At 37.4% G+C, this 14,282-nt stretch overlaps 1 protein-coding gene across 1 annotated transcript; it reads left to right on the forward strand.

The window, feature by feature from the left end:
* Nucleotides 1-1,456: 1,456 nt before the first annotated feature.
* zmp:0000000662 (RING finger protein 145) lies at nucleotides 1,457-14,167 on the forward strand. The gene is made up of 11 exons (XM_044166832.1): nucleotides 1,457-1,750; nucleotides 1,949-2,222; nucleotides 3,601-3,709; nucleotides 4,404-4,495; nucleotides 5,087-5,328; nucleotides 6,203-6,378; nucleotides 6,496-6,636; nucleotides 8,118-8,300; nucleotides 8,448-8,595; nucleotides 9,915-10,271; nucleotides 11,670-14,167. The coding sequence occupies exons 2-11, from the start codon at nucleotides 2,054-2,056 to the stop codon at nucleotides 12,498-12,500; spliced, it is 2,448 nt and encodes an 815-aa protein (XP_044022767.1). The 5' UTR covers nucleotides 1,457-1,750; nucleotides 1,949-2,053; the 3' UTR covers nucleotides 12,501-14,167.
* Nucleotides 14,168-14,282: the final 115 nt, after the last annotated feature.

The following is a 14,282-nucleotide window of genomic DNA, read 5'->3' on the forward strand; positions in this document are numbered from 1 at the left end:
TGTTCGTGTCATGGTTTTTGGGATGAAAATATATTTTTTTCTACATGAGTTTTATTTTTAAGAATATCAATCCTTTACTATGGCCATTACATCATCCTGATCAACTACAGGAGGTATGGTACGAAGTGCCTGAGGTTTAAGAGTTTAAGTGTAAAATAGTGACTTTTAGGTGATGATGTCTAGACTAACTGACATGAGAAACAGCTTCTTTCTATATGCAGATAGATACTGAAAGTATAGAGCCAGGCAACATCTCACCCACACAATCAGGAAATGTATTTTCTTTATATTAGTCATCTTTTTTTCTGAGAAAGAGCATCTGCACTTTGTAGCCAAATGTCACAATCCTAAAAAGCAAGTCATGAGAGAGATTTCTACTGCTTGTTCTGGGAATTTAACTTCATAATTTCTTTGTTTGGATAGACAGGATTATATTATGTTTGAGAAAGCTTGTGTGGAGACAGCAGTTGTGCAGTGCTTTGGAGACTGAGAGAAATCAGACAAATGGATGATGGTAGGAAAAATGAATACACACAAAGGTACAACACACAACCAGATATTCCACATGTCAAAAACAGTCTTAATCCTTCTGAAATTTCAGAGATTCTAAAAGATGATGGACGCATGAATTTGGATTTTCTGTGGAACATCTTTCATCACAGCATGGCGCCTCGTGCTTTAGGAGGTTCAGGAAGTATATCTTCCTTTTCTGCTGATTATGAGAAAAGAAATTGTTTATATAAACATGTTTGTTCAATGTGTGAAATTATTAATCTGGTCCAGAAAGTAACATTGATAGTTGTGGTTTTAGTTTTCATCTGTTATTACTGCACTCTCCACAACTATATTAGACCAGTGGTTCCCGACCTTTTTTAGCTTTTGACACATTAAAACAAGTCAGTGTCTTGTTGTGACCCCTTCATAAATTACAGCCTTATATGAACATGAGCTGTGAGCAGTTTGACCTAAGAGTAATTTTTCCTTCTCAGATTGTTTCCTTTGAATGATTTTTAGAGGCCCAAAGAGGTGTTTGTGCCAAGTATTTCAAGCAAAAAAGCAAGAAGTAGAGAAAAGTCATAAAAAATGTAATTAATTTTGTGTAACACAAATATAATTTTTTCTTTCTTATACCTTTAATTACCCCTCATATTTAGCTTGGGACCCCAACCACTGCAAAAGAATAATATGTAGGCCTAAGAATAAGAATATATTATTCTATTTATATATCTAAACGGGAAAACATATGTAATGTTCTTTTATGGTATGTCATTTCTACTTTTAATTGACCTTTCTTTATTTTGTATACAAAAATGGCAAAAAAGAAAGTAGCATCATGTTGTTAAAAAGTGCAGTATAAAAATGCGTATTATTATTATTAGTGATAGTAGTAGTAAGAGCAGTAGTATCCTAAAATAGTCCTTTTATTTTGAAATCGAGAATACCTGAACCTGATTGGTGCGTTTCAACATGACGCATGTATAAGGGAAATGGCCACGCAAGCGAGCGGAATCATAACATTGCATTTGAAGTCTATTTACTCATCCTCATATCGTTTAATTTGAGCTATTTAATTTCGCTCTTTCCAATGCGGCTATTTCTAACTATAGTTAACAAGCGGAAGTTACAGAAAAACTAAAATATTTGGCGCGCATTGCTATGAAAACATGTTTCTGGTCGCTCTGAAAGCTAACCACCAGCAGCAACTAGCTAGCAAATGGCTGTTCGGCTGTGATGTCTTTCACTGTGGAAAGTAAGTGAACCACTGTCACTTTATACACACTAGCTACTTAAAAGCTTTGTGACTGTGATATCTTAATTCTGCTCTACTCTCGCGTTAATTAATGACTCGAATTTGACGCTAATGCAGGAATTCACAGCTAAATAACGGCTCTTTCTCAAAGAGGAGTCCTCTGATAAGCCTAACACGAGTTTATTTTGTGTTTTTCAGATGACAAGAAGACGAGCAAAACAGTAGTGAAGCGGCTAATTAAGCAGTTAGCTAACAGCATGTGACACACAAGCTCTCTGCACACCAAAAAGTTGGTATTAAAAGATGCCTCGTCTGGAAGAGTTGGCCAACGTTGCCCTCAGGGTGCCGAGCATACTGGTGCTGGACCTGCTGTATAAATGTGACATTGAAGGTTTAACGGAGCACCTCAAGGCCAAAAATGAAGACATGCTCTTCAAATACAAATATGTCATCTGGAACATGTACTACCTTGGTAAGTAAGTAAGTGTGCATTTGATAAAGTAATGAGCTCAGAGAACATTGTACCCAAATGCACAGTTTTAAACAGGAAACTGTGTTTTGACACTGTAAAGTTCATTCACTGCTGTTTTCTGCCAGTTCAGCTGCTTGATGTTTTAATTTGGACTTTTCTTAAATATCAGTCAGTGTTCCCTCTGATTTTTATGGTGATTCCTCCTTGACCACATCGCCACTGTGTGTTGAACGGCTGCAGTGAGATTTTTATTTCTCAATCTCAATCTTCTTTCACTCAATTGATCTAAATATCTTTGTAAATTAGTTTGTCTTGTGAACGCCTAAGAACCATTGCAAATGTTTTACACTGTGATGGTCTAAATGCTGTTTCTGAGGGGTTTCCAGGTCTTACCTCAGAAGGAATTACATCCTGAAAGAAAACAAAAAAGTATTTGTATGGGCTAATGAAAGAATAAGCCAAAACTTAGAACATATGGTTGAATCAAAACTGAGTTTAGTATTGATAATTATGTGGAATTTTAAAGGTTTCTTTGTGCCCAACTGAGTTGTGGTATCTTAACACTACATTTGCTAATTGGGCATTATGTTAAAAAGTAAAAATTTAGTTTTATACTGTCCTTCATTCAGTTTTCAACTAAAAATATTACTTTTGGAAGATGCTGAAATATTGAAAAGACTATTTTTGAAAAGACTTTTGCGTTGTTAGAGTATCTGGACAATTCATGGTCACTAGTAAAGAGAACTTGTTGTATAAGTAGCTTTTTATATCATGTTTCTGTGCAAAACAGGTTTTACTTTTCTGTGGTTTAGGAACCATGTACAGTATGTGGTCGATTAGTTGATTTGTTGATCGACAGAAAATTAATCAGCAACAATTTTGATAATTGATTCATCGTTTTAGCAAAAATGCCAAACATTTTCTGGTTATAACTTGTCGAATGTGAGGAGTTGCTGCTTTTCCCTTTTTTATTTAACTGTAACCTGAATTTCTTTGGGTTTTGGTCCGTTGGTTGAACAAGACAAGACATTTGAAGACGTGACCTTGGCCTGTGGGAAATTATAATGGGTATATTTACATTTTATTGACACAACGATTAATCAGAAAAGAGTCTGTAGATTAAGTAATAATGAAAATATTTCTTAGTTGAAGCCCTAGCCATTACCTTAAAAAACAAACTATTGAACACAGTGTCGTTGTGTAACTTTAGTGTTTTGGCAGCTAAGTCCGCCTGATAAGTAAAGTCAGCAGGTTGGATGTGAATCCACCTTGTGTGCCTTTGTAGTGTGTATCTTTTATACAAGAGTATCTACGATCTTCACTCTTGGCTTCATCAAACACAAAAAACATAAAATGAGCATTCCCATTTTCCTTCCAGGTCATCTGATAAACGTGGTGTTGTTGGTTCTGCCATTGAGACACATTGTGACGCTCTACCTCCACATCCTCGCTGCCCTTCTCCTATACATGGGGCATCAGATTTCCAAGTGAGATGCCCTACTACTTCTATTACTACTAGGCTTCCTTTCCCCCCCTTCTGATTTTATTGTGCCAGGATCAGTTTTTTCTCCTGACAAAGCTTGGCTGCACAGTGCCCCTCTTTCTGTGTATCCAGTGTCCTCCAGGCTGATATTTAATTTTAGGAGACAGAGTACTGTATCATGTAACGTGAGAACAACCAGTGGTTTTCTTAAAAGGCTTCAGACTTGTTACTATAAAAAGACCAAGCCTGACTTATTTGGACAGAAATAAATTAATTGAACTGAATTAATCAAATAAGAAATAAACAAACGCATGAATCAATAATGCCCACAAAAATTAAGAAAATAATTCCATAATGTGTAAATTGTATCTTTTACTGTCACCTCAGGAATTATTTTACTTTAGTAGGATGATATTTTCCTCTCAAATGTTTGTACATCCACTAACTTATTGCTCAATTTATTTATTTATTTCTCAGGTTATTTGAGCATTTCATTTATTTATTAATTTCATTAAATATATTTGGGTCCTCTGAATAAGGACAGATACTAACTCCAAAAAACAAGCTAACGTTAGCAAAATGCAAACGTAAGATAACTCAGACAATTATGTGTTGCTGTGTGTTCTTTTAATGGTATGTGTCTGCTAAAAACAAACATACAGTGTACATATAATTATTTTTTTCTGTTAATTTTTCAGGGATTATGTTCGTGAGGAGCTGCAGTACGGTTATGAAGGAGCAGTATACCTTGATTCGCTGGCGTTCAATAGATTTGTCTCTGCAATGACTAGTGAGTACCAAAACCAAACTTACATGGAAATACATAGCATTTAGTCTCATTTAGATTCATATTCATAGACTATTTTTGTTTGCCATTTTTCTAAAAAAAAAAAAAAAAAAGCCTTATGAAGGTTGCATTTCCTAGGGCTTCACAATGAATATGCTGTAATTTATCCCCCTAACATATAGTTTTACTCCTTTTTGTCCCCCAAAAAACATCTTACTCCACAATGTCTGACAGTAATAGATATTCTGTATTAGCCTGTTCCACTCTTGAAAATTATATGATGGGAAATATTCCATCCATCAAATTTTTCATTATTGTAACCATGGTTTTGAGTTTGCCTAATTATACTGATAAACACAGGCGACAGGACCGGTTATTTTTCTTCTTGGTTGTGGGTTCTAGGCTCTTTTGTCAGTCCAGTCTGGAAACTCTGTGCAGGATGCCTCTTCAAAAAGTGCTAAAATGTCATTAGTTGTAAAATAATCTAGTTATTGGTCATCAACTCTCATAAATACAATGTACGGTCATGATCACAGTATCTAGTAATTGAGTAGCCTAAGCTTTACAATTGTTGTAATGTTGTTTTCTGTCCAGGTCAGATTATTCTCAGCACGCTGTGTGCCTTCTTGATGAGCACCAGAAAGGTGTGGTTGTTCTCTGCTCACATGCTTCCCCTGCTGGCCAGACTCTGCGCTGCTCCTCACGCTACGCTGTTAACTGTCAACACTTTCTCCATGGGACTGACTGGAGCTGGAATCACCGTATTCCTCCTCTCACATCTCTTTCTACCATATCGTCTTGCAAGGGCTGCCTATTCAGAGCTGCTTCAGCTGGAGGTACTCTTATTCTGAAATGCTTTTTTCGTATGTTAAAACATTTTCACAATGCATCCTGTTTGTCTGAAGAGATTGTAGATTCCTTTGTCCTACATATGAGGATGGCTTGACTTAGCTTTTATGCAAGCAGTGTTTTTTCTTTTGAGAGTTTCCGAGATCAGTAAAACCACCTCAGTTGACAAAGTTATTAAGATATTTTGACTGTTTCAATGCAGGATTGTTCAGTCATTTTGCCATTTTATCAGTACCTGTTACTTATTTAGAAATTTTCCTCTTCATCTTACGGCACTTGTGGAAATATCTGCAGATATTTTCAATAATAAATAAATCAAAACTCAATTTATCATAGATTTTGTGGCTTTTCATGTGTAAATAAATTAAGTTTACATTGTTAGTTTTCTATGATTTTTATGTTTATTTATTACTCCAAATTTTATTTTGTTTTTATTATGTTTTAGTGTTGTCCGTTCGTATGTCCCATTCTCGTTAACGCGATATTTCAGGAACGCCTGGAAGGAATTTAATCAAATTTGGCACAAATGTCCACTTGGACACAAGGATGACCTTATTAGGGGCGCCCCAGTGGCTCACCTGGTGGGGCACATGCCAGTGGGGCTGGGTCCTTGCTGCAGTGGGGCCCTTTGCTGCATGTCGTCCTCTCTCTCTCCTCCCTTTTCCTTTGTCTACATCTGTCACTGTCCAATAAAGGCAAAATGCCCCTTAATGTGGTTGTCAAAGGTCAAGGTCACTGTTACCTCACAAAACACATTTTTGGCCGTAACTCAAGAATTGATGACTGTATTTCACAGTTGGTTGGACAATAAATTGGTGCCACTTTTCTTTTACATCACGTCACTGGTTTCCTGTCCCTCAGGTGATCGAGCTGTACAGACTTCTGGCTGTGGGAATCTCTCTGTGGAACCAGTTTGCCGTCCCAGTGCTCTTCAGTGTTTTCTGGTTTGTTCTGTTCATCGTCCAGCTGTGCTCAGACACCATGTCTGGCAGTGCCTCAGCAGGCCATCAGGGAATCATGTTCTTCCTGCTCACAAGGTGTGATGTGATTATGTGGATTAGTATTCCTTTGTGTAGGTTTGTACCTGACATTATACACATTGTATCTTGTTTATAATTTGGTGTTTTATTTGCTTCATTTATTGAACCCTACAGTGTCTCTGAATGTTGTGCCACACCATACTCTCTTCTGGGTCTGACCTTCGTGGTGTCCTATCTCGCTCTTGGACTGCTAAACCTATGCAAGTTCTACCTGGGAGGTTATGTAGCTGTTCAGAATGAGAACGTCATGCACAGGTGAGATGTTTATACTATCACCAATTAACTCCTTTTGGTCCACTTTCCACATTCAAACCTGCAATAACACCTGGCAAATGTAAGTCCAATATTCACTTTCTTTTAGTTCTGTTTTTGGTCTCTACCAACTCCTGAGGGAAATATCTAGCTCTTTAGCTGCTAAATGCTCCACTGTGTTCACCAGCTAGTCTCTTAACTGTGTCGGCTGTTTAGTGCTGAGCAGGTATTGCACAGTGGGTTTTTAGAACTTTTTCACTGAAAACAGCTGCCTGCTGCAACCCAAAACAACACTGTGAGAGCGGTGAGAGTGAACCAAAACAGTAAAGTTGCAGCCGGATGGATAAACAATGAGCTGAAACTTACTATAAAGCTCTGTAAACCTGAGGGGAGCTGCAGATTCAGGTGATTATTCTCTGTAGGTTCATCACTACAATTGACCCCTTTCACATTATCAAATTGTAATTTGATACATTTTTACTATAGAAATATAGATTATAGACGCTTTAAGTATATTTACGTCTGTTTGGTGGTTTCTTCAATATTTTTGTTTTATTGTCTTTGTTTAGAGACCCTGTGTGGAGAATGTTTGTGATTATAGCATCTTTCTGATAATATTAGTTACCACTGGGGGGCGCCCAAGTCACATAGTGGCAGCAAACATTGCAAGTCACTTCCAAGGACAAATTACTTGTAACCTTGCTCAGGAACAAGGCTACTTATATAATTCCCTCCCTTTATGCACAAACACTTTTGGTAGCATTATTGTCATTGTAATCATTAGGATGGCAACTGACAAATATTTTCATTATTGCTGATTATTTTATAGATTCATTGATTATTGTTTTGTTTATAAAATGTCATAAAATAATGAAAATGCCCCTCACAAGTTCCAAAATCCCATCTTCAAATTCTTTGTTTTGTTTAACTAACAGTCCAAAACTCAAAGATACTCAGTTTAATATCACATAAGACAAAGAAAAGAAGCAAATGCTCACAGTTGAGAAGCTGGACATAGTTGTGTTGGATATTTATGCTTAAAAATAACTTAAATAATTAATTGATTGTAAAAATAGTTGCTGATTAATTATGTCAGTTTAGAATATATAATATCATAAGAGATTAGATGAAACTTAATTGAGTAGCAAATGTTAAGTGATTCAGTAAAAAAAAGACAAATATAATGTTCAAGAGAGCAAAACAGTGTACAAAAGTAATAATAGGATTAAGTGGTGTAGCTGGTGCAAAGCGTGATGCAAACAAAAATTACAAAAAAGTTTGCAGGGGCTTTTTTTTGTTTTGTTTGTTGTTCATTGACTCATATGAAGGGAGTTTTGTTTTTAGTGGTGTATCGTTTCTTTGTGTTTTCTTCTAAAAATAAAAAATTTTAAAAAAAAACAGCTGAAATGACCAAGTCTAAAGTCAAAGTGTTACTTCTGCTCTATTGTGATTTAACCTCAATTCTTTACCCTCCTTGACCTCAGAGGTGTGACCGAGGGCGTCACGCTGCTCCTACTCGCTCTTCAGACGGGCCTGTTAGATATGCAGGCACTGCAGCGCACCTTCCTCCTCAGCATCATCCTCTTCATCGTGGTGACTTCAACCCTGCAGTCAATGATCGAAATAACAGATCCAGTTATTCTGGCCCTGGGTGCATCACGCAACAGGTAACAGCATCAACAGTGAATGTAATTTATTTTGGCAAGATGCAAGTGAAGCTTGCTGAGTTAAAAAGTTATATTCTAGTTATAAGTACAAAAGTTCAAAAGGATTTCGCATCGTTGCCTTCATTTCTGTTTCTTCTGCACTTCTAGGAGTCTGTGGAAACACTTTCGTGGCCTCAGCATGTGTCTGCTTTTGCTGATTTTCCCTGTGTATATGGCTTATAAAATCTCCCAGTTCTTCCACATGGACTTCTGGCTCCTTATACTGGTGTCTAGCTGCATGCTGACATCCCTTCAGGTAGGAAGAGTGACTTTGTCTTTCTTGTGAAATGTTGAAGACAGGAAGCTGGATTGCTCTTTGTAGCACGTGTTTGAAGAGTTAAAGAAATGAAACTTTGTTCGCTGAATAAAATGACATTAAATTAAACTTCCATGACAATTAAATTAAGTAAAATAACTAATAAACTGATAAAGTGACTCTGGTATTAAATACATTACAGTATTCACACGCTTAATGTTTTGAATTGCTGTCAGTTTTATTTTGACATCATTGACATTTTTATTAATTAATCTGCCTGTACTTTCATTTGCAACAACTTTTATCAGTTCAGGAGCACTTTACTGTAAACTGAGTAATAGGTCCCATTTGTCAGACATATCCCATTACCTATTCTTGACAACTTTCTTACAGTCTTCTCAATCAATGACAGCATCTTGAATGTGGGCAGTTTTGATTGACATACTTGTTTAATTTCTTTTTCTTTATACCCTCCATACCCTACACCAGGCCTATTCAATTGGCGGCCTGCGGGCCACACCCAGCCCAGAAGCAACCTCCTCCTATAAGACAAAATAAGTAAACTACATATATAGTGTATGGAAGTAGCTAACGAGTGAGCCATCTCGCTTCCTTCTCATCTCTGTTGAGAGTTGCACATGCGCAGTACCGATCGGGCACGATGTTTACTGATGTAGCAACACCGCCAATCATGTCTTTCACAAATCAACGTTTTCTCATGTGAGTTCCGACCGCGCTTAGTAGCTTTTCAAAACATCTGGCTATTGATAAGCACAAGTAGGGAAGTGCTCTACTGAAAATATGTCATCTGTAAATATGACCATGAAAACTGTCAGTTTAACCCTGCCTGGACTGGCAAGTATTTGTTTATTTTACCGCCATCTCCAAACGCCTGCTATTTTTTATTACATTCATTTGCATTTATTTAAAATTTGTCATTACCAAAAACTAAAGGTTTTATATAGGCTGCTGAAAATGTCTGGCCCATCTACATTTCCTGGTTTTTAAATCTGACCCAATTGAATTTGTAATCGAATAGCCGTGCCCTACACCCTTCATTTGTCATCACTGTGCAGCTCAGTGAATAACCATGGTACTAATACTACTGCAGTTATGCTTTATTTCTAATTCATGATAGGTAACAATGTGTGCAGTCATGATACTTTTTTGGATTAAGATATTATAATCACATAAAAATTCTACATATAGCACCTGTAAATTAAAGTAAAACAAAAAGAAAACATTGCAAGTCACATAATTTCTTCCATAAAGTCAATTATTTGTAATATTCTAAATAAAAATGCGTACTCTTTGTCCAGGTTACAGGCACTATGCTGATCTACTCCCTCTTTATGGTGGAGCTGTTTCGCAGTGACCCGATTGAGAGCCTGGACGAAGTGATCTACTGGGTGAATGCCGTCAGCAGGGTGCTGGAGTTTGTGGTGGCGCTCTGCGTAGTGGCGTACGGCACCTGGGAGTCGCTGTTTGGGGAGTGGAGCTGGATGGGCGCCTCTGTCATTATCATCCACTCTTACTTCAACGTTTGGCTCAGAGCTCAGTCCGGCTGGAGGAGCTTCCTGCTCAGACAGGAAGCAGCTAAGAAGATCAACTCCCTCCCCAGAGCCACGGCTCAACAGCTGCAGCAGCACAACGACGTCTGCTCCATCTGCTTCCAGGTTAGTCACACTGTCATGGGCAAGTCATTGAAGTGCTTATGGGGTGTATTTAAGGCTGGGAACAAACTACACAACATACCGTAAAATCGAAAGCCCCATCTTAACCCTGATTTGGCCATGATAACTGATTTTAAAGATCATGGAGTGTCTGCATTTATCAGCTCTGTAAATACCTGCAAACGTTTTACCATTGTCTGAGTCATCTAGTTGTTCTCCCCACTTTTATTTTCTATATGAGTTACAAAGTTATTGACTCTATCTGAATTAAAGCTCTATGCAATGATTTTTTCTTGCCAAAATATCAAACTTTAATTTTTTTCCAGTGTTGTTGACTCCTGCAGCACATAATGAAGCATTTAGTCTAATTTCTGACTAGCTTCCCGCTGTTTTCCCAAGTTAACCTGAGTTTTAATGTAGTGACAGAGATAGACAACTAAATTCAAACTGACATGGCCACCATTGTGACATTTTCTTAACTGGTGATGTAAGAATTAGTTAGACTAGGGTGAGTTTGTACCAAGAGGACAGTCAATCAATCAATCAATCAATCAATCAATCACACTTTATTTATATAGCACCTTTCAGACAAATCAAATGCAATTCAAAGTGCTTTACAAGGGATTGACAAAATTTTGATAAATGGAAAAAAAAGTCAATACCCTCTAAATGTTGTATGAAAATGCATATTCAAAAATGTATTCATACCCAAAATATCAAAACAATATCAACATTAGTATAGAGTTATACATTTTGTGATACTTGATAATTGACAGTATTGCCCTGCTCTACATGCAGGTTGCAGACTGTGACATACACTACTGTGTATGTAATACTTAACATTGTGTGTAACTTTAAGGCATGTTGTTCCTGTTTTTCCAGTTTAGCCCTACCTCTTCGTGTGCTGTTCAGGCACAATTCTTTGGCCTTCATCCATGGTTTTTATTAAAACCGGTTTATGTGTTTATTTCCCTGTCCTTGACAATGATGTCTAGTTTGTTGTCAAGAAAGCAGCTACAGAAAATCTTGCTAATATTACAGAGAACAGTTGCAGCGATGATGTTAGCCCTGCCATTTGGTGGTTTAAGAGCTTTTCAAGTGGCTTTTTAAAGAAAAGGATAAGATAATATAAGACTTTATTGATCCTAATGGAGAAATTCACATGTTACAGCAGCACAGACACACAACACAGAGGTAAGAAAACAGATAAAGAACTCTGTGATTAATGGAGAGAGGTTACATTAAAAAAAACAATATACAATATATACATTACAATACGAATATGAAGTATTATACTGTGTAATAGTATTATAGATATGTAACTACTTCTTATACTACTACATTAAGCCAAATACTGGTCTACAGGTATTGTTGTCAAGTCAAATATGTCTCTCCTCACAGGAAATGAGCTCTGCTGTGATCACATACTGCGGACATTTCTTCCATGGCAACTGCCTCCGCAAGTGGCTGTATGTGCAGGAGACCTGCCCCATGTGCCACCAAACGGTGCGACCCACCCCGCCAGGTCAGAGCCAGGCTTCAGGCGACGCTCCGGCAGCTCCAACTCAGAGAGACACAGGCCCAGATCCGGCTGCACAAGAGGGAGATCAGAACCAGGACAACGGCACGTCCCAAGAGACACAGAGCGATGCTGTAACTCCTGATCCCACCAAGCAGCAGGAGGAGACGGAAAGCTTTGAGGATGGGCATTGTGGGACAGAAGATAAAGGCCAACCAGCTGAACCTCACAGGGAAGCTGTCCAAGGTCTTCGTTTCAGTTCCAGTGGAGACTTTGTTGGATTTGTCAGCCCAGTGTCAAGCTGCTCTTCGGGGGGCATTTCTAGTTCTCATGTGCTACTGGGTAAAACTTCTCCTCCTAACAAGCACAACCAAGTTGAGGAGAGTGACAAGAACTTCCCACTGCCATTGACTCCTAATGCTGTGAATGAGAACACGGTGGAGGGCCAATCTGACTCAAAAAGAGCAGAACTTGAAGTTACATTCTGTCCTAGAGTGCCACAAAATGGCGATGGTAGATATGACAGCTGTGATGGGACACCTAAAACATGGAACAGCCTTGATTCACCTGAATCATCAAACAATCCTGAGAGAAATCTTGAGGCATCTGGTACAAGCCTTGTTGACAGCCAAACATCTGTCACATCATGTAACTCAGAACTCTTAGACTGCATTGACAATCCACAAAGTCATAAAGGTAACAGCACATTTTAAAACTTGCACCTGGACAGGCTCAGAGAGGCTGAAACTGTCCCACAGTTCCCCCGGCTGTCCCCCTCAGATGCCACCTGTGATTGACTGCCCTGCATCGGTGCCTTGAAGGGTGAAAAAGGGTGATTCTCCATAATGAACCAATAGAACCTTTTTTTATGTTTTACCAGACAGTGTACTGAATGTGCTTCCGTTGAGCAAATGCATCTGGATTTAATATAGAGACTAAATTGTGTTGGGTTAAAATAATACCCTTATTGTACAACTGTAAAGAAAAAAAATCTAATTCATAGAAATTATGTGTAAAGCAATTATCGTTTGTCAATATTTACCAAATTCTAGCAGGTGATGTTTACTTAGAGAAATTAAATGGCATTTTATTTATTTTCATTTAATTTTTTCCACTGTCCTGGTAGTTGTCATGTATAGATTTTTGTGAAAGCAATGTGGCAAAAAGAAAAGCTTCAGCAGTCAGTCTTTGTTATTCATGATTCAGCCTTTTGTACTGCAAAGATTCACTCTCTTCAGTATTAAATTACTGCTGTGAACTGTACCTTTTTTTTTATATATATATATATATATATACTAGTTTCTATATTAATAAAATTGTGACAGGTGCACAGTGAGGCTGGCATTATGTGAGAAGTCTAAACAGAACATTACTTCTGTAGCCTTAAGCTAAGAGAGTCCAGATTAAATGTTTGGCTGATATGTTGATTTGGGGATAATAAAGTATTTTACATCACTGTATAATTTCACAATCATTTACAGTAAAGTATCATAATCATCTTAAAATATATTTCTCTTGAAAATATTCTAGTTGTTGTAAGCCATTTCCTCAAAACAATTCTTTGCAGAACTTGGGTTGTATCGTTGATAGGCAAAACATTTTTGGCAGTGTCCTCCCTAACACACTGCTAGTAAAATACAGAAGATTTTCTTTTTAATATCTTCCCTGAATTTGTTTTTTAAATGTCAAATTTGAATGTGTAAATTGCATCAAACGTGAAATTAAGTTCGTTTTTTTTTCAGGTGACAGAAACTGAAATATTTACAAATAATGTGACCCGTATCTTTGCCAGACTATTAACTCCCATTACGCTCTCTTTCTGTGCATTGTGTACAGTCTTCCTATGTTAGGATGTTACATTGCTCCAGGTTTGCTGTGTAGTAATTTAATTAAACCTAAACTAATTTAGAAACATGCATCATATATTGGATGGTGTATTATCCACAATAAGTGCGATTAATAAAATGGACTAATGGGTTAAATGTCCATTGGAACAGTGACTAATGTTTATATTCTAGGATTCAACCGTTTCACAATCAGCGAATGTTGATTTGCATTTGTGCTTGAGAAATGACTATTGACTAATCATTGCAGCTCTAAGTAACATTGATGATGACTCTGGCCCATGTTATTGCCCCAGTTGGCCATGACAGTAAGCAAGCTGGCAACAACAGGAATCAGGAGCTGGAGCACTTGATGGGATGCAGACATCATTAATGTTATTAATTACATCTGTGCCTTTCCTGCTATTACATGTTAAAATTAATGCTGTGAAAATGGCCTATTACCACAAACCAACCCTGAGGTTCTGGGGCCATGGTGCTTTTACCAGTTGGTAAAATAATCATGTTGTGATTTAATAAAATGTTTTTACTGAGAATACTATTTTACATAATTATTATATTTTTTAAGTTAATAAATGTCATGGTACAGCGTATTTTTGAAGTTGTAAATGTGGTTCAATTTAAATGTTTACATGACAAAACCTTTGTATG

This window comes from Siniperca chuatsi, linkage group LG15 (assembly GCF_020085105.1).
Source record: "Siniperca chuatsi isolate FFG_IHB_CAS linkage group LG15, ASM2008510v1, whole genome shotgun sequence".
Taxonomy (NCBI): domain Eukaryota; kingdom Metazoa; phylum Chordata; class Actinopteri; order Centrarchiformes; family Sinipercidae; genus Siniperca; species Siniperca chuatsi.